Source organism: Apus apus, chromosome 3, assembly GCF_020740795.1.
Source record: "Apus apus isolate bApuApu2 chromosome 3, bApuApu2.pri.cur, whole genome shotgun sequence".
Classification (NCBI taxonomy): Eukaryota; Metazoa; Chordata; class Aves; order Apodiformes; family Apodidae; genus Apus; species Apus apus.
This window is the reverse complement of record NC_067284.1, coordinates 97,049,871-97,073,236: the sequence shown is the minus strand read 5'-3', so window position 1 is coordinate 97,073,236 and position 23,366 is coordinate 97,049,871. Positions and strand designations below refer to the sequence as shown.

General features: G+C 37.8%; 1 protein-coding gene across 1 annotated transcript in view; it reads right to left on the bottom strand.

Annotated features, from left to right (window-relative positions):
* The window catches only part of ESR1 (estrogen receptor 1), a 162,960-nt gene that overhangs the window by 40,274 nt on the left and 99,320 nt on the right, over window positions 1-23,366 (bottom strand). Inside the window, 1 exon segment of the mRNA XM_051613565.1 lies at window positions 11,599-11,934. Within this exon segment, the coding sequence (XP_051469525.1) occupies window positions 11,599-11,934 (336 nt within the window).

The window sequence follows — 23,366 nt, the reverse complement described above, 5'->3', positions numbered from 1 at the left end:
TAGCAGACTTAATTCATATTTATACCTGTAGGCTCAGAATCTTCAAATTATGGGTATTTAATGCACTTCACAGCTCTCCCATGCAGCAGATCAATTCCTGAGGCAGCAATTTATGGATGTGGCACATTAGAAGAGTTATAAAAAATTAACACAGGGAGGCATTGGCACAACCAGGAGTAAAATACGTGTTTCCCAGTGGTAAAGTAACATTCTTCCCAAAAGGCCCAGTGAAAAAGAACTTTACCTTACATGTATACTCAGGGGAAAAAAAAGTGCATTTGGTATTCAGATCGGAGTCAATGATATAGCTGGGTTTATAAGAATATCAAGTGGGGAAAAAAAAAAAATGAAGTCACAAGTAACATTGATAGATAAGCTAGGTTTTCATGGGAAGCTCTTCTCTGTCAGGTGAGAACCAGCCTATGCATACTGCTTTTAAAATGTGTGAGACATTAACCTGTGAATACCAGTGGTTAATTCTACCATCACTGAATAAAATACACTACAGCTTTCCTTTTCCAGAGACCTTGCAAAATCCCACTCTGGAATAAAAATCAACTGCTGATTCCAAAAAGTCTTCCACATACTTCTATTGCTTCAGGTAAGTATTTGCTACCTGTACTGTGCAAAATTTGGCCCAAAGAACTTCCAGAAGATTTTGCTTCCTTCCTGGAAGACAAAGACATACAAATAACTTCCGAAAAATTTGCAGTAGAATAGGCAACCAACCACAAGGTAGCACAGCAAAAAGAAAGCCCCAGGGTTCCTCTGTCTTCCAAATGGCACAGATGAACAAACAGCCAGTCTTTGCCTCCTGGGAAATCAAGTCTCTTGTTCCCCAGGGATGAGAGCAAATGGTCTATGAACAAGGATGCATCTTGAGTGAGGGGGAAATTACCATGCCTCCTCTTCCCTTTGACTCTCCAACCTCTCAGAGCTCTGGCATAGCATAACAGAACATATTACAGATCAAGCAAAAATATGCAAGGTAGAAGCTATACAACATCTACATCCTCAAATAGGATAAAGGCTGTAAATGGTGCCAGTAACTAGAAGATTTTAACAGGAGAGACTGGAAAATATCTCTGTTGAAGTAGAAATAAAGAAAAATTAAATTACAAAAAGTCTTGAGTTAGAGCTGTGTAACTGTTTATTCCCAGTATACTGTCACTCTCACATTTCAACTTGCTCAGCTATTTTGTGGTGACTAGACTGGGAATTCACACAAGTTAAAGGCAACCCAAACCACACACACACAAAAAAGGTTTGTTTTTGACCCAAATCAATTCCTCCACTTGCACAGCTGTACCAGTGCAGGGGGAAGAAGAGGGGCAGGAACCCCTCTAGCCAGCATCGCAACTGGGAGAAATACTTGTGAAACTACAGTCTTACAAAGTACATCCTACATTTGTCTGTGAAACATACAAAATACTGCCTTTGTAGAAATAAAAATATATTTCTGAAATAGGTCTGACATGCAATACTGCTATATTATTTTATATTAGTATAGCAGCATTACAATTTTAGCTTGATTATGGCCAACTGTTTCTAATACAATGAACATACCCAGTCAGAGACTGGTCAGTGTTGTAGTAAACACCTGGCTTACTTGCCAGCAGCCCATACAGCCACTTCTCTATTTGCAGCCCTATATTCTGAGGGACAGCAGCTGTTGCAGAGAGGCTTCATTATTAGGCTATTGACAAGAGTTAATATCCTCTGGAAAATGTCTAAGTAACCTAGAAGGCCACATTCCCTACCTTTGTGAATCAAGGAAAATGAAATTTCTTGAATTTTAATTTTCTAAGTCACCTCAGACAATCCAGCCTGTAACTTAACAGGGAACACAACACAACATATTTTGTCTAGAGTCCAAGTGACATTTTGAACAGTACTTTTCCCCTTGCTATATATTTACCTTGATTCTGGGTCTCATAATTTCCTACCAGATTAACTGATAAACCCCAAACCGAAAATCTCAAGCTGCAGAGACAAAAATCACTGAAATTTCTGCCAACATGCATTTTCTTTTTCCTTCATCCTCCTCACAAGGAATACCAGATACCTGCAAGAATTGTGGGTACTCCTGGGGTATACTGTGGGTATACCCCTGGGGTGCCCCTCTGGGGTGGGGAAAGAGAGCAGGACACTGAGCCAAAGTCAAGGTCTTGATTTTTCCCTCCTGTTTCCAGTCTCCTCTTCTCAAAAGGATTAAGAAGCTTTAGGTCTAGACCCAGACTCTAACTGCAGTGACAAATCATTCTCTGTCTTCCTGATGAGGCCTCTGGTGGACAGCTTCATTTCTTAGAAGGAACAGAACTTTCTACAAGGAAAGGAGAAGGCAACATTTTCTTACAGCCACTCTTAGCTGAGAACAAACTCCTGGAGGAACAAGGCAATTGCACATTCGCATCCCCCATTCCACTGAGGGATATGCTTTAACTTGCTTTCACTAGTTTAAATTCACAGCAGTCCATAACTAACACACAGACAAAACAATGCTCTCTTTACATACACAGTTCATTTCCTGCATAGACAATAAAAGAAAATAAATGAGCTGTGTAACAGATGTGTCATATAATACACCATTGCAACGATACAGACAGGGTAAGAGCCTACCCACAAAATGTCTGCAATAATTCTCTTCCAATTATTTCTCTGTATCTTGAAAACTCCTACATATCTAACATGAGATTTTAGTGAATGACTCACTTGAACAGAAAACTAACACAGATCATATTAAAACAACTTCTAAACTGGAATTACAGCTTATTGTGCTCAGAGATGCAGTACTGGAAAGAAACTAAAAGGCTTAAGCAGAAGTTATTAAACATCAAGTAAAAAGGGCCAATTTATGTGAATGATGTGAACAGGAACAATGGGTAAGTGCGCATGCACATGCATATCGCATCAGTGGTTTCCAACAATCGCATATTCTTTTTCTAAATTATTTTAAGAAATAAATAAATCAGGAGGGATCATTACTTACTGTTTACTTAGAGTGGAAATTAATGAGCATTTCTTGGAAAACTCAAGGCTTCAGCATAGCTGAAGCCTCTAAGACTGATATGTTCATCCAAGAGTGTAAATTACTTATCAACTAAAGAAAAATAGCAGGAAATGTTTTTTATAAAAGGATCACTTAATTTAGAAATAAAATATTACAGTTTAAGTATTTAATTTTATTAGATTTTGGCTAAAAATACAAGAATTATTACTTTAGATGCTCATTTTTGCCTCTTTGTTTGCCAAAACAAACAGAATTTCATCTTCAGACACTTACCAAATGAGCTTTCATGTTATTGAATGCTCAGTGAAATTAAATGTGTTAGTAGTTCTTCTTAAATTAATATTAGCACCTTCTTACCTGTTGGGTGTTATTTGTCATTCGCTGTTATATGAAAAGCAGGTAAACAAGATTACTTAGAGTCAGTTTCGGTTCCTGATGATATTTGTCCTTTGAGACAACTTGTTGGGAAACCCCAGAATTCAAAGCTTTGGAATTCAACTGTTTCTTCATCTGGAAACTACTGAATACAGTCGGCCTTGTAATAGCACTTTGGGTCTTGATTTTAAAACCACTGTGTATGTAAGAACTTTACATATATGGAGTAGCTCCATAATCCTAATAAATCTCTTTGGATATGTGCAAACTTGTAGAAACAGAGATTTACTGGCTAAATTTATCTATAGATTTAGATTTAAATTTCACCACATGCTCCATTTGGGAATATTTAGATGGAGATATATATTTGAGGTTCACCACTCTAAAGAAGGTTGTTTCAAAAAAAATTACCTAGAGTAGAACATGATTACTGTGCTGAGCTAATAAATGGCTGGCTTTGGATGCTTGTATTGATTTTTTTCCCAACTATTCACTTCCACAAACAAAGGGAACTAAGACATCTCAGGGAAAACAAATGGTACAGCATTTAAGAAGAAATACTGAGGTTCCAACTATTACTGATTTATTGGACAAATATTATGAAGAATGCTATCTTTCCTTTTTTTTCTAAAGATATGTAACACATTTTATCTGAAAAAAAAAGTTTATTTTCACAGCATGTTACACATACTTGCCTCCATCTTAACAGAACTCATTTATCTAAAAGAGAGGCCACAGCCATTTTTTGGTCCTGTGCACAGAGAACAGCTACAGTTACGCAACATAAGTAAAAGACAGTTGCTTGCATTCTATATTTCTTTCTAATCTTGTCTTTATTACAGCTTTCCTGAATTCAAGGATGTTAGAATGTTGGATAACATGCTTGATTGGGTGGTTGGACTGGATGATCTCCAGAGGTCCCCTCCAACCCCTAACATTCTGTGATTCTGTGATTCAATAGCTTTTGGCAGTCACATCTCTCTGCAAAGTAACCACCTCTGCAAATGTAAGCAAAATATAGCACCTTCTGTTAATTAGTCTAACACTGTTTTTTGTAATATTAGAAATAATTACTGACATTTATCATGCTTTTTAATGAAATTTCACTTCACATATGAAGTTGTGCTTTTAGTTGAGGCCACAGAATATTGCTAAAAGGGATACAACCAGATTCACTCACATAACAGCATCAACACCCCACTTATTCTTCAGAATCTCTTTCTTCCAGTCAAAGAAATAAAATCTGGAAAGCTACAGAATTAGCTCTGGGAGTTTGTAATAAAACCTAATAAAAATAAACCAAGAAATTATTAAATGTTCCAAGATAGGTATTAGAAAACCCTCAAGGATATACTTCTGAGCTCATTCAAAGGTTCCCTAAAGAAATACTCAGTCATTCTCTGCCTACTTCTCCTTTCCTAACTCTGTTTAGCATGATTGAAAATTTATGTAAATGAAGTGCCCCAGTTTGAATATATTCTTGTAATAACCAGCACCAAGAAACTCCTGGGACAAGAACGGGGCACGAAGCTCAAAGACTATGGTTTGGAAGAGGAAATGGGAAAGGGATAGTGAGTAGACAACATCCTAAGACTCTTCCTGTGGTAGCAGAAGGCAACAATCAGAACCTTCTGCTTCAAAGAGCCCCTGAACAAATTACAGTCCTTCAGCAGGAGTCCTAAGAATGACTAAGAGACCCAGGACTGAGCTACTGAACTCTTGACTCATCTGATTCCCAGTATCTTCTTCCTCTGGTCCTCTTGCATGTGCTCTGTACTTCTTCTGCCAGATGGAGTCTCAGTGAGGCTGGCCAGCTTGCTAACCCCGGTCGTAATGCATTTCTCTCCCCGTCTATATCCATTCTATGGTTTGAAAACCATTGCATTAGGATACTTCTTAGGTTTCCAGTACCACAGTTGGTATTCAGACCCTGATCTTTTTTTCTCCTGCTATAATTTTCTTCCAGTCTTCAGCTAGTGAAACCACTGACAACATTTTTGTTCCTACAGACACTTGCAGCCAAAGTTTATGTTCCTTTCCAAGCACTTCTATGAAATTGTTCCTTCTTGGTTCTGGCTTTTCCCTGTCTGACATAAGCTCCCAGTCTATATAACTCTATCAAACATCTCCCTCTCCCTTAGAATCAGCATTTTGCCCTTGGTCACTCACCAGCAAATCATTGTGACACATGGTCTGGTCTTTTTCTCTCATTTAAATTTCTCCACATGAGGAAATATTACTCAATTTTTACAAAAGCACTAAAAGACAGCTCGATAGATAATAAATAAAAAAGCTACTTGCACATCTGTATCTGTCTCATACAGCACCCAAAAGCTGAAGAAGGACAAAAAAGGGGATTAGTTTGGTTTTACACAATACAGACCTGAAATAACAAAGATGTTTCCTAGACTAAGAAGACACAGGGATGGAAAGCTTTTATTTCATATTCAACAATATTGACTCTGCTGCTCTGCATAATCATGCTATGGCATGATACCTCTCAGTCTGATGGTCAAGTTCAAGGGGTAAGTGATTACCTTATTCCACTAAAAGGACTTATTCTTATCTCTTAAAATCATGGTAATTAATGAAACTTCACAGAAATCAAATTACTAAAAAGCAGCCATCAAGTAAGATCCAGATGCTTGTTATAACTTCTCTTTTGCTTATAGATCGATTTTACCCTTATTAAGTTAGAGGAGCAGTTAGAGTATCACTTCAACAGGTTAAAGAGATAAGCAAAGGGGTATGTTTTTTACAACATTTTACAAATCTCCACAGCAAGCCCATTAGTCATAGGAGAAGAAACTGTAAAGCACATATTTTGGAAGGTTTATTAGGAATTATCACAGGAATTGCAAGCCATTCCTTTCTTTAAGCTAAGTGTAAATTATTGCCAGAAGGATTGCTATACCTAAAAGCTCTGTAAACTGTTGTGCACCTAATGACATCTAGGGTTATTAACACACACCACTCTCGTATAAGATGTCTTTCCTTCCACAGTAAACTTTTCTTTTTTCTTTTTCTTTTTTTTTTTTCCAAGTGCTGGTGTCACTGAAGTGCAGTGTAAAATTGTGGCTATTGTTGGCCTCTTTACACATCGTTCCCAATTTAACAAACAGAGCAGTTTAGAAGGTTAAACAGGAAAACAATATCTCAAGAAAATAGCAACTTTCGTGGCTTTGAAATAAAAAAAAACAGTGCCAAAATGTTTATCTCCTCGGTTCATGAAGCCATAAAATAAGTACAGCACCATGAATAATTTCAAAACTTCAAAGCTTCTATGCCCAGCATACCATTTTAGACCTATTAAATTGTACAGCTACTTTACTTGTAGTAAATAGTTATACAAGATTGCAGCAGTAGTGCCAAAGACTTCACCCTTGCAACTAAATTTCCTTAAAGCCACACTCACTGCATAAGCTTGTAGTGCCTCTTACCATCTCAGGAGCTTCAGCGCACAAAAAATAGTGACCACTACACTGAAAAGACCAGCTTCCTTTAGAGAATATAGTAATAAATTATATATACAGTAAGTGAATAATTAAATAGAGGAAATTAACTCCTTTGACATGGCAGCATTTCTGCAGAAAAGCAAAGTAATGGTTTTGCTCATCGTATCAAAGACCATGATGAAAATTCACTAAAATAAAAATTTGCATTCTATGAGATTGAAGGTTGTACTATGTGTTACTTAAACTGAGAAGAAAATAGGAAGCCGTATCTTTCAGGAATGTTTCAGAAAATAACAGAACACTTATTCACCTATCTTGATACCTTACCTACATGTGACTTTTAGTGATTTGTCCCAGTTAAATGGTAAAAGGCTCAATTTACATAAATATGTAAAGTCTAGCCACTCACAATCTGTTTGCACCCACCCACCTTATGTGCAGTAGCTTGCTGTTCCTTGCTGTTCCAGCTGGCTGGGGTAATCAGCAGGCGCTACTGATGTCTTAGAGAGACCATGTGGGAGGACTTAAGCCCCGTTAGGCCATGTAAAGAGAAAGTCCTGTGGGGCATCCTGAATTTTTGTTTGTATGTCACAGAACACTGTACAAGATTTTTTTTTGTGTGTAAACTGTCAAAGCCACTTGTATCAGTGGTCAGGTTTTCAAAGGAAAATTAAAAGATGCTTTCATGCACTTGGCATGTTATGAATTGGATGACTGGGCCCAGAAAGTGCTGGTGAATGGAGCTGCGTCCAGTTGCATCTGGTGACCAGCGGTGTCCCCCAGGGATCAGTACAGGGCCCAGTCCTACTCAAAATCTTTATTGACAACCTGGATGAGGGGATTGAGTCCACCCTTAATAAATTTGCTGATGACACCAAGCTGGGGGGGAGTGTTGATCTGCCAGAGGATAGAAAGACACTGCAGAGGGACCTGGACAGGCTGGGTCAATGGGCTGAGGCCAGTGACATGAAATTCAACAAGACCAAGTGCAGGGTCCTGCACTTTGGCCACAATAACCCCAGGCAGCACTGCAGACTGAGGGAAGAGTGGCTGGAGAGCAGCCCAGCAGAGAGAGACCTGGGAGTACTGGTTGACAATTGGTTAAACGTGAGCCAGCAGTGTGCCCAGGAGGCCCAGAGGGCCAATGGCATCCGGGCTTGTATCAGGAATAGTGTGGCCAGGAGGAGTAGGGATGTAATTCTCCCCCTGTACTCAGCACTGGTGAGTCTCACCTCCAGTACTGTGTGCAGTTCTAGGCCCCCCACTTCAAGAAGGATATTGAGGTGCTGGAGCAGGTCCAGAGGAGAGCAACAAGGCTGGCGAAAGGACTAAAGGAAGGGGCTGAGGGAGCTAGGGTTGTTTAGCTTAAAGCAGAGGAGACTCAAGAGGGACTTTATCACTCTCTACAACTACCTGAAGGGAGGTTGTAGTCAGGTCTCTTCTGTAGTCAAGTCTCTTCTCCCAGGCAATTAATGACAGGATGAGAGGGTATGGCCTGAAGCTTCTCTAGGGGAGGTTTAGGTTGGATATCAGGAAGTGCTTCCTCACGTAAAGGGCAATCAGACACTGGAATGGACTGCCAAGGGATGTGGAGGAGTTGCCATCCCTGGAGGTGTTTAAGGAAAGACTGGATGTGGTACTTAGTGCCATGGTCTAGCTGATGTGGTGGTGTTAGGTCATAGGCTGGACCTCATTTACAATCATGTTATATTTAAATACTGAATATATTTTTTTAAGGTTATGCATAAGAAGCTGCTCCAAGTTCTCTTTTCCCTAGGAATTTGTTAACAACACCATGACCACAGAGTCAATTTAAGCAAGTTTGAGCTAATGCCCAACACATTGCAATAAAGACTTACATGAGTTCTCACCTTCCCAGTCAGGCATGTCTGCAGAGATACCTCATTTTGGAGGTTGTCCTCAGCATGCCTTTATAACAGAGCTCTGCCTACACTATACTACATATTGCATCATAAACTAATGCTTATTGCTCCTTTTTGTAGAATAGATTCACTTCTATCCACATCTAATTAGCTGCTTCTTCTTCCATGCCCACGTATTTACATCATCAGAAAGACTGGCTGACCAAAACAACTTCTTTAGCAGTTGCTTTCACACACTCCCTCTTCTTTAAAGCCTACGCAACAAAATAAACTCCAAACATGTCCCTGAAAGTCCTTACATTTATTTGTGAGCTGTATCTTCATCATGTTTCTGCTCTGACTATATCAATTTCTTCTCTCCTCAACAAATATGCTTTCAACACAGCCACTCCTGTTGACCTTGTTCCTTGTTTTCTGTCAGCTAAGTGCCCGCATTTCACTAGACTAATTTGTACAATGCTTCCAAGGCTTGAGAGGTGCGCATAGGAGAGGCTGTTTCCTGTAAATGCTTTACTCTACTGGTAAAAAGCACACTCATTTTTCCTAAAAAGATTATTTTACCTTTTATTTTAAAGCTTGAAACCTCAGTAAATTAGCTGATAATAGAATACTGCAGTGCTGTTGCACAAAATACTTCACCTAACAGAAATTTTTTTTCAGTTCCTCTGTTTGTGCATAAAATATACAAAAATCCTCTCTAATTAAGCAGTATTGCATAATTCTTAGTAATAAAGTAGTATTCAAAGGCAACATATGCTGGAGATGAAAATGTGACTTAATTGCCACATACATTTATCCTAATGTACATTTATTGCCAGTACATTCCAGCAGAAGGAAACTTAGGCAAACAGCTCAAGCAAAGACCCTAGTTTTCTCCTAAGCATTATAATCAGCCACTAAGAAAACTCAACCTTTTCTAGGGGCGAAATGAGAGATCAAAGCAGACAAGTAAACAAAAAACAAACAAACAAAAAAAAGACTTCACCATCAAGCTCAAAAACTCGTGTTCTCAGAGGACTCAATTTTAGAGGTAGCTAAACAATTGGCCCTGAATTCTTTTAAATCAACTTTCTAAAGTACTTCCTGCTTTTAGTCACGCATACCATCATCGAAGACACAACACCAAGAACTAGCTAGGTGTCCAGCACTTTCAGAATCCCCAAACCATTCATCTTCTCTCTCTCCTGCTTTAGGGCTTTCCTTTCGCATGATTGTCTGTACATTACCTAATAGATCAAACTATGACTGACAAGGGATTTTTTGTTTTTTTAACCAAAAGTTCACCAGTTTTATAACAAACCTCACCTGTTAGAGTACTTAGTAATGGGTATACATAGAGTAATTTGGCTTATTTTCTCCTTAGGAGCCGTTTTAGCAAATTACAGGCAAATTTATTTAAATGTAAAATATTTTGGATATATACAAATAGTTGATAAACTTGTACATTTGATTTTCCAATTTCAGACACTTGTTGAGGAAATAAAAGATCCTTTTTGTAAATGAGGCAGTTTTTTGATCTTCACCAGATATAATCATTTTGTGACAAGCATTTTTAGAGAGATTGCTGAATAAAAAACAGACACAAGTTTCCTAACAGCATCGCTTTGTATCTGAACACATTTTCATTATATTAACTATCAAAATCAAATGTCATAGAAGAAAATTGTTTCCAGTTGAACATAATTACTTTAGAATGTGGTAGATTCATTTTGAATGTAAATTAACAGATTTTAATAGACTTAGGTTAATTATATCTCTAAAATCAGTAGAAAAGTCACTTTGATTTAGTTCGGATAGTGAATAGCTTTAAACTATGGCCATACGTTCATTTTTAACAAGCACTTTGTAAATTCATGATCCAAAGCATACTTACATTTACAGGGGAACCCACCCTTGACTTGAACAGACTGTGGATTAGGCTTTAACTGCTGTGACTTTGTCAAGAATAAAATTCTCACGTGATTTCTTATAAGATACGATGAGAAATGAAACACACACAGGTTCTCATTGATCATAGCTGGAACCCACAAAGTGACATGTGAAAAGTGGTAAAAAGGGAACCCATGAGGACTGGAAAAGTCTCAGATTTTATGGGTTATTGATTTACCAGGAAGAATCTTGCCAAGCTTAAATGAAGGAAAACAGAAAAACGGCATAACCAGGGTGTAATGTTGTTGAGCTAATGCACTGTGTGAGTGAGAGCTGTGGTACTGTTCTTTAACATCCCTTCATAAAGCAGCTACATAATTTTAAATGTAACAGACCACACAATCCCAATGAATGATAAAGTATGAATTACCATGTGTGCTGTTATAGCTTGGTCATAGCTCAACAACCAAATGCTAAAGAGAAAAACATCTAGTTCCAGTGGAAAAAATAATCCTATAAAATTGTTATTCTGGCTCTGTTTTTCAGACCCCAAACTCATGGAAGATCTATAATTCATGGTTGAAAAGATGAACTGGCAATTAAACAAATAATACTTATGCTTATAGGTTCAATATCAATGCTGAATATATGGCTTACATAACAGAAAAGAGAGTAACCCTTTTTTTCAAAAGGATCTAAATAATTAACATAATTTGATTATATCAAATTATTTAGATTTTACTTTCAGTAATCATCAAAAAAGCTGTTGAACATTATGTAGTGTGGGGAAATACATTGAATAAATCTTTCTTCAAAGGTCACTTACATTGCACTATAGTTTTTATCAAACCATAGAACATTAAATTTGTGATTTTTATGTATTTATAATTAAGTTAACAATTTGCATGAAATTAGAACATGTAGTGTGAAAAGTGGTATGTCTTTTTTTCTATGGATTTGTCATGTAGAGGCTTTTATAGTCCACTGGGTTTTGTTTTTTCCTTACCTGGAACTCTCTTTGCCCAGTTGATCATGTGTACTAATTCTCTGTCTGCAAGGTTGGTCAACAGGGTCATCATAGAGGCTTCATTGAATGGTCTATTTGGGTCATATTCAGAATACACTAAGGGTGGCTCAGCTTCCAGAAGGGCACTGACCATCTGTTCTGCTGTCAGGGACAGGGCTGGACTGTTCTTCTTGTTATGTTTAACCACCAGTGGACTTGTCCAGAGGGTGGGAGCTCGCAGCTCTGTAGAAGAAGGCTCCCCATTCCTGGAATCCTGCTCTTCTCTTTGACGTTTTTGTTTCATTGTTCGCCCCCCTCTGCGGTCCTTTCGGATTCCTAGAGACACACAAGAACATAATGCACTCCTTTCCTTGAACATATGTGTAACATACACATTCCTATAGCAAATCAGCAGCTCCTTTTGATAGACTACCCAGGTAGCATTAACTCTTGGCTTATTTTCCAAAGACTTTTTTCTATAGATGGAATCAGTAGCTGGAGAGAAAAACTATTTTTTAAAGTATAGTGTCAAGAATTGTGCACTCCTTCCTAAACTCCTGCTCAGTTGGGCTTACACAGGACTCTAGACTAGTGACACTGTATAGCTGCCTTAGCCCCACAAAAGAAAGTCATTAATGGGGAGTAAATAAATTTTTCTTTACAACACAAACTTCAAAGTATGTCCCAATCTTTAGCAGACAACTCTTCTACAAATGATCAATGGTAACTTAATGAGCTGGGTGGGCCCGATGGATCAGAGAAGTAGCTCTCAAAAACTATCCAAGCAAATTTTGCTCAAGTTCATCAATTATTTTAATTAAACATCATCCTATTACTGAGCCTGCTATCTTCATAGTTACATTAAAATAATCAAAAAAGTTCCCATTATAAGATGAGCTTATACAGATAATAAGACTATCAAATAAGTAGATAAACAGAAGAAAAGGAAATTGCAACCTCAGAATCAAATGTGGGAGACCTACTGTAAAAAGGCTGTAATATCTGCAACAGAAACCATCTTTGTCATTACTGCACATTTCTGCAATATGCTTAGCACTGTATGACCCTGAACCTTGGGATATTATCAAGTCAGTCATAGCAAGGAGAAAAACAACATAAGACCTTACAGTGGAACAAAATCTCCCTTTGTGGAAAGGCTACAAGAAAAATATAATGATAAAGGCCACGTGCACTCCAACCATAGAGGGAAGATTAAGTCTGGCTCTGAGTGGAGAAGGTACAAGCATTTTAAGGCTGAGTTAAAAGCTCAAATCAATCATCAAATGGGGTCGAGGGACAAGCAAGTAATAAGGAAAGCACACAAGGAACTGAGCTATGAAGAGAAGGCAGATTCCAACGGGGCTTATTCTGGATTTCTCATGCAATATGGAAAGGAGTACTAGTACCAGTTTGAAAATCCAAAGAAGTACCTATAGAGAAAGAGGAAGTAATCAATTTAAGAAACAGAGAAGAGAGAACAATTTATAAAGCAAACAATCAAAAAAACAACCCAAACCAAATCAAAACACAACTTTGAGAAATGCTGACACTCACAAGTGATCAGTACTGGTCTTTCTGATGTGTAGGGGAGTGGGAAACACATTTGCTCAGCTTTTTTCTCACCACAAAAATTTAAAACTTCAGATTCCCAGTCTTTGTTAGCAACATCTTCATCTCACATTCAATATTCCTTCATGTAAGTGTTGGATCATACCAGCAGGTGTCTGTTCCCAGTCTCAAAGGAACAGAGAGGACCTTTAAGTCTGTTTGCCTCTTTCTTTGAATACGGTGATATTTCCATTGAATTAGTACTTGAAAATTAAGTACTATGCGTCTAATTAATTGAAAATATGGTAGGCCTCCTAATTCTATTCTATTCATCTTTCCAGATGAACTGAGTTCAATAAATCTTTCATCACTCCTACTACTTAACCTCTCTACATTTTCCCATTAGTCTAGTTTTAAGCCAAAAAGTCTCAAATGCATTGATGCTCTCATTTTTCCTTCAGCAACACCAATTCATTCACCAATTTTTCCTATGACTACACTGTTTCTCTTTAGGAGAGGAGGGGGAGATTCTCACTATTAAGAAAAAATTGTAAGGCTTGATTTGGCAAAATGCCATTTTAAAGTTATTTGCATTGGTAGCTTACTTCATTGCAATACTCAATAGTATTTATGCTCCACCTGTAACAGATATTTTTGCTGTAGGTTTTATATCAATGTACTGTTTTTCAGTTAAAATTGCCCTGTGAATCATTCATAGTCAGGTGAACAAAGCCACATGGTGCATACACATCTACGTCTATCAATTTCCTTTTGAAGAGTTAAAAGTATCCTTGGGGCCTGTACTTTTCAACATTCTCATAAATAAATGGACTCAGAACTGACATGATTCAGGAACAAGATCTTGGGGTTAGAATAATACTATAAAAACTTCAGATAAGTTAGTTTAGAAAGTAAATAGAAGGCTAGAAATTACTAGGAGAAGAAGGGAGGACAGACCATCTTCATAAATCACAGATTTTATTAACTCATGAGGCACACACTACAATGAACCCTCTGTGTAGTTCTGTTCTTCTCATTTTAAAGAGAGAGATAAAAGAAATGAAAAAGGGATGAGAGAAAGAGAAGTTAGATGATCTGAAGCGTGAAGCAAGTTTGGTGCAAGAAACAAGCTGATTAAGTGTTCTTGGCCTGTAAGCCAGATACAAGACTACAAAATTGGGATTAGCAAGAAGATGAATAACGTATACACACAGATGTTTCTCTTCTAATACAAGATGGTATCAAATGAAACTACCCCACTCAACATTCAGGACAGACAAGAAGTTCTTTTTCACATCATGAAGAAACAAAGATGAAAGTGTGAATACATTAGAAGCTGGTATGTGTTAGAAAGCTGTAGGCCAAATTTGATGGAGGAAAGGATCCATTAGGGGTTAATAAACACAAATAGAGAGCCTCTGGCCTAAGTCTCCATGGCATAGATTACTGAAAGATCAGAAAGGATTTTTTTTGTTTTGATTTTTACTTATTCGAGGCCTGTCTTGTTAAGTAAAACAATTACGTGATGAGAATTTCACAAAACAGAGGGAATGTGGCAAATGTAAGCGCATTTAGCTGCCTACAAATCACGTAGATTCTAAATAAGATAACAGTTTTATTTTAAATTCATCTGCAAGGTTCCCACTGGCTCTCATTCACCTTGAAAAAAAAAGTGGTGCAGTCACTGAGAGAAGTTGAACATAGCCAGTTTGGAGGAGACGCCCCTCTCCCACAATATATTATTGCATTTTTATTTCAGGATTTAAAAAAAATCACCATCCAACCAAACATAGCAAGCCTACAGTAGATTTTGTAGAGACCAGATCTGAAAAAAACAAATCAGTAAGACTATGCATTCCTAAAGCATCACATCAGCAGTTCTTATGATCACAAACAGAAAGGTCTTTGTGTAAGCATCATATTCATTAGAGATTTATAGAAATTAGTTCTAAGTCTTCACCTAACCCTAGATGGACAAGCAGCATAGTGATTTTATTATTCATTTTCTTGGACCAAATAGGAGTGAGTATCTCTCCAAAAAACACAAGTGCCTCCAAATCTCCTTCAGCTTGATCAAATTTTGTCTCTTTTAAAAAGAAATAATAGTGATGCCCAGTCACTAATTCCAAAAAAAAAAGACAGCTGTATCAAGCTACAATTTCACTGCCAAAAGTGCAATGATCCTGTACAGTTTTCTTAGATATATGAATGCCTTAATTTTGATTCCACAGTTCAGCCAATAAAAGAACCTAAAATGCCAAATGTTATGAGAAACAATACTCTACCAAAAATGGAAGTACTATGTAACTTGCAAAAGCTCTAAAATAATTTCCGCTTGACTTTTAAAGCTACAAGAATCAAGATTTTCAAAGGCAGTTTAATACAGCTTCATATGCAAATTCAGTCGATCTTCTAGATACAGAGGCAGGCTTCACCACTGCTGAGTAATTGTATACTCCAGTCAGTAGAACCTTATTAGCAATACAATTGCATATGGACCACGGAAACAATGTTAACAAAATTACAAGTTTCACTAGTGTTTTACAACATGTGATTAAAACAAAACAAAAAATAAATTCCAGATTATTAAAAAGAAATCCTAAATTAGGAATGTATTGGATGAATACTGAATCTCAGCCATTCAATAGTTAGTTTCTTCCTACATACTGCTAAGAAAAAAACTCCACCTTTATATCTTCAGTATTATATAAAATATTCTAGAATATTTAGAGGAAGAAGGGGAAGAAAACAAATAGAATAAAATTTGCTTCGCTCTGTGTGAACCATAGAATTATGCATTTTAGATTTAAAGATACATGCAAAATAACAAATTCTAGTCTACTTAAACATATTTCCTATGAACTGTTTTACATATTATTCTTCAATTTATTGTTAGAAATACTGTCAATTTGTCAAGTAATGAATGCTTATTGTTTGCAACAAATGGGAACACATTTGATAAAACCCAATAAACTTTTCTTTGCACTAAGACTGAAAATAACTGGTTCTTTGATAAAACTGAAACAGTCAAGATGTTTTTATGTCCTTCCTACTGCAAGTAAACAGAACAGCTATTGTTTATTGTCTTGCTTGCAACACCCATCTGCAATCTGGAATATTTATTGTGCTATTTTCATTAACATGATACAAAAAATGGAAAATACCACCATATTTTCTTTCCCCCATATGCACAACATTCACTCTGCTTGTTCACAGGAAGGGTGGCTATTAATATGGACACTGTATCCGCCTGTCCTTGTGAAGCTTATTCACTTGCAGCCAATTTATTAACCCATCACTTCATGCTTCATATCAGTTTTGCTGGAGTTCCAAATGTATTTCCAATAGCTGCAAGCAAAAACTTGTTATTTGCTACAAAGGATACATTTCTTTGAAGGTCAAAAAACTCTCAGGTGAATGGTATAGTAAACTTTATCTTGTTTACCTGCAAACACAGAAAAATAAAACCCATTCCCTAATTTATTTTTTTTTAAATGAAAACTGCCTCAAAAGTCTAAAGAGGTCTAGACCTCTAACTGCATTTTAGTACACAGATTTTCAGCAATCCATTTTTTGACCACCTACATCTGTCGTCATCAGTCCTTGAGAAGGCTCCAGGCCCTTTTCATGTGGAGCCCAGCCTCACAATCACAAACTCTCCTTGATTTGTGATCTGGATCACCTCAGAAAAGGTGAGACGTCAGCCCTGAGCAATGTCCACAACCTAAAAATATTTGGACTTTCTTTAAGTTTTGTTTGAAATATATCTCTGTGCTTCACCTTGCAAAAAATGTGCAACATCAGTTACCAGTGTCACGATACATATTTAACAGTGGCAACAGAATCAGTTTTGCAAGTTTCTGGAGGGCAAAACATAGTAGTAAGATCATACATAAAGTGGTTCAGTGTCAGCCACACCAATAATTTCTGTGTTTCCTATCACTTGAGAATTTCACTTTGCAGCTTTAATCAACCATTAATATACTTTATTAATATACATCAGCAATTACATACATTGTGAAGTCAGGCAGGAACAATATCTCTTGCTGTACAATAAGTGATAAGGATGTTGCAGCTGCAGTATTTTCCTCAGAATATCCAGTTCTGTAAAACTAGCTTAGTCCAATGCTGGTTGTTCTATTTTTTTTAAGAACCTTCCAGCAACACAAAACTAAGGTAATTTAAAATTACCACCTTTTTCAAGAAATATAAAAGTTAATTATAATTGTATAGCTGGACCATAAAAATATATTCACTTCTGAAGCAATTTCTTTTTTAACTCTCTGTATGCAAAACATTCATATGCATCACAATGTCTCCAAGACAAATGCAGGAAGCATAGGCTGAGCAACCAGAAGAGGCACTGCATTTGAATTCAGAATTTCAGGTCCATACAGTGGGATGAGCATGGATGTCTCTAGTCTCTAGTATTTTATCCTAGGAATAGCTGGTCACACTACTCCTGATGCAGGCCAGGATGCTGATGGCCTTCTTGGCCACCTGGGCACACTGCTGGCTCATGTTCAGCCAGCTGTCAATCAACACCCCCAAGTCCCTCTCTGCTGGGCAGCTCTCCAGCCACTCCTCCCCAAGCCTGTAGCACTGCTGGGGTTTTTGTGGCCAAAGTGCAGGACCCAACATTTGGCCTTACTGAAACTCATACAATTAGCCTTGGCCCATTGATCAAGCCTGTCCAGATCCCTCTGCAGAGGATTTGTTATTTCTCTCATGGATTCATGGATTTGTTATTTCCCTTAACTTCCATCCTAAACAAATCCATGAACTGTGAAATCCTGTGCCCTCTTTTTGACACAGCAGCATCAGAGAAGCAGCATGCTGTTAGACTAAATATTAATTAGACCGAATATTTCAAATAATATAAAAGCATTATTTCTTTCACAGTATCTAACTTTTTTGCTCCTTAACTGCTTATAAACCCCATAAACAACACAGAAAATGTTTCACTACTGCTGTCTTTCCATTACTACCAAAGCCTTGCCATCCTACAGTTTGTGCACACAGTTCATTCAGGTGGTGATAACAACACCAGTCACTGCCCCAGTCAGGGGCATAATGCAATTACTACTCAAAAGTTATTGGAACATAACTTTGAGCTGTACCACTAATGGTACATGAGCATCACTCTGCAAATCCTTCCAATAGCCAGTGCTCTACAGATTGACCTCTACTCTGTATTTGACAGATATTCAGGTGGCATTTCAAGCATTTAAACTAGTGGAAACAAAGTAGATTTGGAAACCTGACCTGAAGTCATGTTACATGCCAGAACTAGAGAACCAGAGTTCAGCTTCTAGGCAGCAAGCACATAAGCATCTCATTCATATCAGCCTTGTTTCATGTCTTACTTGAAGAAATTTGCAAAATAAGTAACTTTTATCCCAGGGAAGAAGCTCCTACTTAAAAACCATTCACTCAAAAATATGTTTTTAGCTTTGAAGCTTCTCTTCCCTCTGTTGGCTCCTGGGTAATGCAGGCTATTCCTTTTACTGCTTCCTTTTCATTCCAGCAACACAGCTGCTGTGACTCCTGTAAGGAACAGATTCAGAAGAGAGCTTATGGAAATTTATGGGAAAGCCAGACTTACGCACTGGAAAAGACTGCAACACCTAAATTAAGCAGGATTACAAATTAAGACATACGGCTTGTAACTGAATTGGAGGAAAAGAAGTCATAGTGAGTGTGAGGAAGGCATGGAAACAGTGCTGAAACCCCCTGCTGCAATCAACAGTTTGTGGCCACACTCAAAGGGCAAAAACAGTCACAGCAGGAAGAAAGGAATGTCTGTTGTTTTGTTTTTTTTCTAAGAGGACAATAAAAAGATGGAGCTATGAGTAGTTTTGGCAAGTCATTAGTAAATGGTTTACCAGCTCACTTCCCAGTCTGCAGCAACCTTTGAACCTGTGGCTCTTTGTCCACAATTCTGTTCCTCATCAGCAGACCCCAGATGATAAGAGACTCTTCTATACACAAGCATAGCATTGCAGCATTACCAGCCTATAACTTTGTCCATTTGCCAAAGGAGTATTTCAAAAGTGCTTGTAAACATCTTCTCTTCAAGACTAATCTACCTCATCAGAATTAAGCTGAAAATTCCCATAGTGAAGGTACATCTGGTGTTTTGTAAAACTAATTCCACTTGAGAATAAAAGACTAAACGTATGTGGTAAGTAAAAGAGATTATAAATAAAAAGACATCCTTCAGAAAGCCAGAAAGTCTGTAGCACAACTGGTGATCAAAGGAGCATACAGAGAAGAACGGGCCATGGCAGAGAAGCCACACAAATCCTTAACACCAGTGTTCACAAAGGAAGAAAATAATTTTTTCTATGCCAGAAACCTTTTCTATGAGGAGCAGGTGAATCTTTCTGAAACTTAAGTGAGAGTTGAAGAGGCCAGAAATCCAAAAGGCTGTCTCAAAGGTCCAAATACAGGAAGGGTTTACTAAACTTCTGAAGAAGAGCTCTGGGACTCAGTCCAGACTCACTTTGGTGTCATTGCTGCAGTTGGCAAAAGAAAAGGATTGCAAAAGGAAAACATTGTGAACAAGCAACAGGTCCCTTACGTCCCTTACCTGTGTGTCATCTAAGTGCAACTGGCTTCAGAGACTAAATGTGGATGCAAGAAAGGTAGCTATCTCCTAACTACCCCTTAACGGTCATTTTGTGTTGTGGATAGACCTCACTAGGCATATGTGCATTGAATTCAGGAGTTTTTTAATGCTTCATTGGAAATGAAATAAAGTCCTACAGCTTCCTCTAAAACACAAGGTCACTGTAGCTGCTGTACACAAGTAGAGGTCAGGAATATAATTACATTCTTGATAGATTTTTAACAGATGAAGATCGCTGAAGCTATGACTGCAATGTAGGTCCCAATATTATAATGCATTTTGGTATGATAGTCATTCCAAGGTGATTTTGAGAACTTTTCTGCTTGGTTCTCTCTATATAAATACATTATTTGGTCTCAGAAAAGCCACATCACTTTCAAAATTCAAATTTCATGTGCTTAATGAATTACTTCTTTTGAATATGATTCAGACGATCAGCCCCTTTATTTTGTATCCATTTCTCTTTTAGAAAATCAAACAGAAATGTAAGTCGTGCTGAAAACCCAGGTGGGTTTACAATTACTTTAAATGAGAAACATTGTCTGAAATCTTCTAAAAAAATTAATCTGAATTGAATGTTTAGTCTTGAACAGGCCTGCCTCAAGTGACACTGCTTAATAGCCTGGTTTCTGACAAGGATGTCTAGACACTCAACAGTATAAATAAATAACAGATTTTAATTTGGTCTGTGCACCTGGATGTTGCAATTTTTTTCTGCTCCTGAGAGGCTGATGAATGCTCTATCCTGATTCTGTGAGTGTTTTTAAAAAAAATGTCTCGCATCCTTTTCCAAACTGGGTTTTTTTTCTCCTCTACAATCATGGCTACCTTCTATTCAAATAAAGAGAAAGGGAGAGAGATGCCACATCGAGAAGATGCAGGGTCCAGGACTTGCATTTAGATATTCTGGTTCAGCTTCTGGCTCTGCCATTGGTTTGCTCAGTGATCATGACACATGATATATCACAGTGCCTCAGTATTCCCAACTGCTAAAATAGAGGTCATAAAACCAGCCTTCCATGTAGAGTTTTTAAAGACCTAGTGATGAAAAAGGCTGTTAACAAGCAGACAAATGTAAGTTTGGTTCTCTAATGACTATTCAGAACTCACAGTTTCAGAAACAATGATCTACTAATTACAGACAAAGGTGCAAGATGTGATTCATCCTAATGTGTATTTTAGCATTCATAGCAAGTGCTTAAAGAGAATCAGAAAACATGTAGAAGGGAAGCAAGAGAAGTTCAATTAATCCAATCAATCCATCACTCAACTGAATCCCTTTCAGTGCTGACACTCCTGCACAAATCATACTAAGTTTTGGCTTAGTGAAGCTATAGATGTTTCGGGGATCACCATATAGCTGTTACAGGAACCATTAAGTCAATCATGATCTGGAAAAACCAAGTATTTTTAGGAGTATGAGACCATTAATATAATTCTCAAGACAACAAGAAATTGTAACTGCTACTTTTTAGAAATCAGATAAATTAATTAGCATATTGAAGCTATTTGGCCTGATACATAAGGATTGACAGTGCTAGAATTGAAATGTAAATGGCTAATCAAGAGAAGAACCAGAAGCTCAAGTACTCCAGGAATTTCTCAAGCTTATCAAGGAGAAGATACCAGCTGTTCTGACCTGCACAGGCTTGCACAAAACTAGTGAATGCACAGTGACACCCTGAGGTACCTGTAGTATGAACAAGTGGCAGACAGAGGTGGAGACACAGTAAGGATTCTAGACTTCATTTAAAATTTATCAGCAATTTCAATGGGTTCTGTCTCATTGGTGTATCTGTACCCAAGACCCAAGTAGCATCACAACAAAAAAAATCCTGATTAGGAATTTTTAAGTATGTAAAGACTAAAAAGCAAACGTAAACAAATATAAAAAAATATATAGATAAAATTATCTTTACAATCTCATCATCAAAAATTCCACAGTATTAAAAAAATAAATTTCTGTAACTAGCTATAGAGTATAAATAAGCCTAAGACAGGTTGTCCTATTTCCACCTGACTGTAAAAGGCCTTAACCAAACTCATCTAAATTCAGTGTTGACTCTGCTTTGAGCAAGTGGCCCAACAAGGGAACTTCTGGAGTTCCTTCCAGCCCAGATCATTCTGTGAAGTGGCATAGGAAGATAAAGTATTTTTTGCAAAAGTCTTCACAGCAATGGTCTCTCTTTCTTATTTTGGGGGCAGAACAGTGGAATACTATATTTTGGGACAATGCAATGGTAACAATCCACTTTGCATGTGTATAAAGTGGAAAAAGAAACTTCTCACTAAGATGTCTGGGTTCAATTCCATCCTCTTTTCCAGGAAGGTGTTATAAACTCACAAAACTTTGCTTCAAATGCTGCTTGAGTACATGCTTTCAGCCCATCAACTACATCTTGAAAATGTACATTTCCTCCTACTTTTATCAGGCTGCAGCTACATAGTTATTTGGCTGTGTACAGAACAGTATGTTTAATAAATAAGTTTCTCCTCAGACAAACCAAAATAGTTTCACGTTATTCTATTTTCCTTCATTTCCTTTCTATTTCAAATCTAATATTTATTAAAAGATAATTACATGGAAAACTAGAAAGTCCAGGGGTTACATCAGACATCAATTTACCTCTGTTTTTGAGAATGATTTTACTAACTCTCTAGCCTTTTAGCATGAACAAATACAACATTCAGCAGACAAAAATCAACAAGGCTCTTCTCTGAGAGCAAATTTTTTTTCTATATCCTGTAAAAATTTGTCTTATGCTTCAGCAACATTGTCACACTGAACCAGGCTGAATTCCCATGTGGTTACAGATGGGTAACTATTTCAAGAGAATGTAAAAGAAAAACTGAAAGCCCCAGTCTCTAGACTCCAATCTCTAGAAGTCAATGAACACTTTTTCAGGCACCTGGCACGTGGTCACAGCACACTGTTAGGGCAACTACAGACTTTTATTTCCCAGGCTTTACCACAGTAATCTCTGAAGAGTTCTCAGATACTTTGTGAGGGCAGCACTGAAAGATGTAGGCTTCAAATGAGCTGCAGTGCTGTAAATTGAGAACAGAGCCAATAACATATGCCTTGGGCCTGTAGGAGGATTGCAGGCCACCAGAAAAGCATCTGACCTGCAAAATGTTATCCCTACCAGCACAACTGCATCAAAGGGGACCCATCTTAAATGTGAATGCATGGAGCATATGGAATAAACAGGCGTAACTGCAGATGTGTTCATGCCTGAAGGGCTACGATGTTACTGGTACCACTGCGACGCCGTGGGATGACTCCTATGACTGGACTGTAGAGATGGTTGGGTATAAGCTCTTTAGGAAGGACATGCAGAGCAGAAGAGGAGGGGGTGTTGCCCTCTATATCAATGACCAGCTGGAGTCCATGGAGCTCCACCCAGGGATGGCAGAGGAGTCAGCTGAAATCTTATGGGTCAGGGTTAGAGGAAAGACAGGGGCAGGAGATGTCATAGTGAGGGTCTGCTACAGACCACCAGACCAGGATGGCCGAGCAGATGAGGTCCTCTACAGGCAGATAGGAGCAACTTTGCACTCAAAGGCCCTGGTCCTCATGGGGTATTTC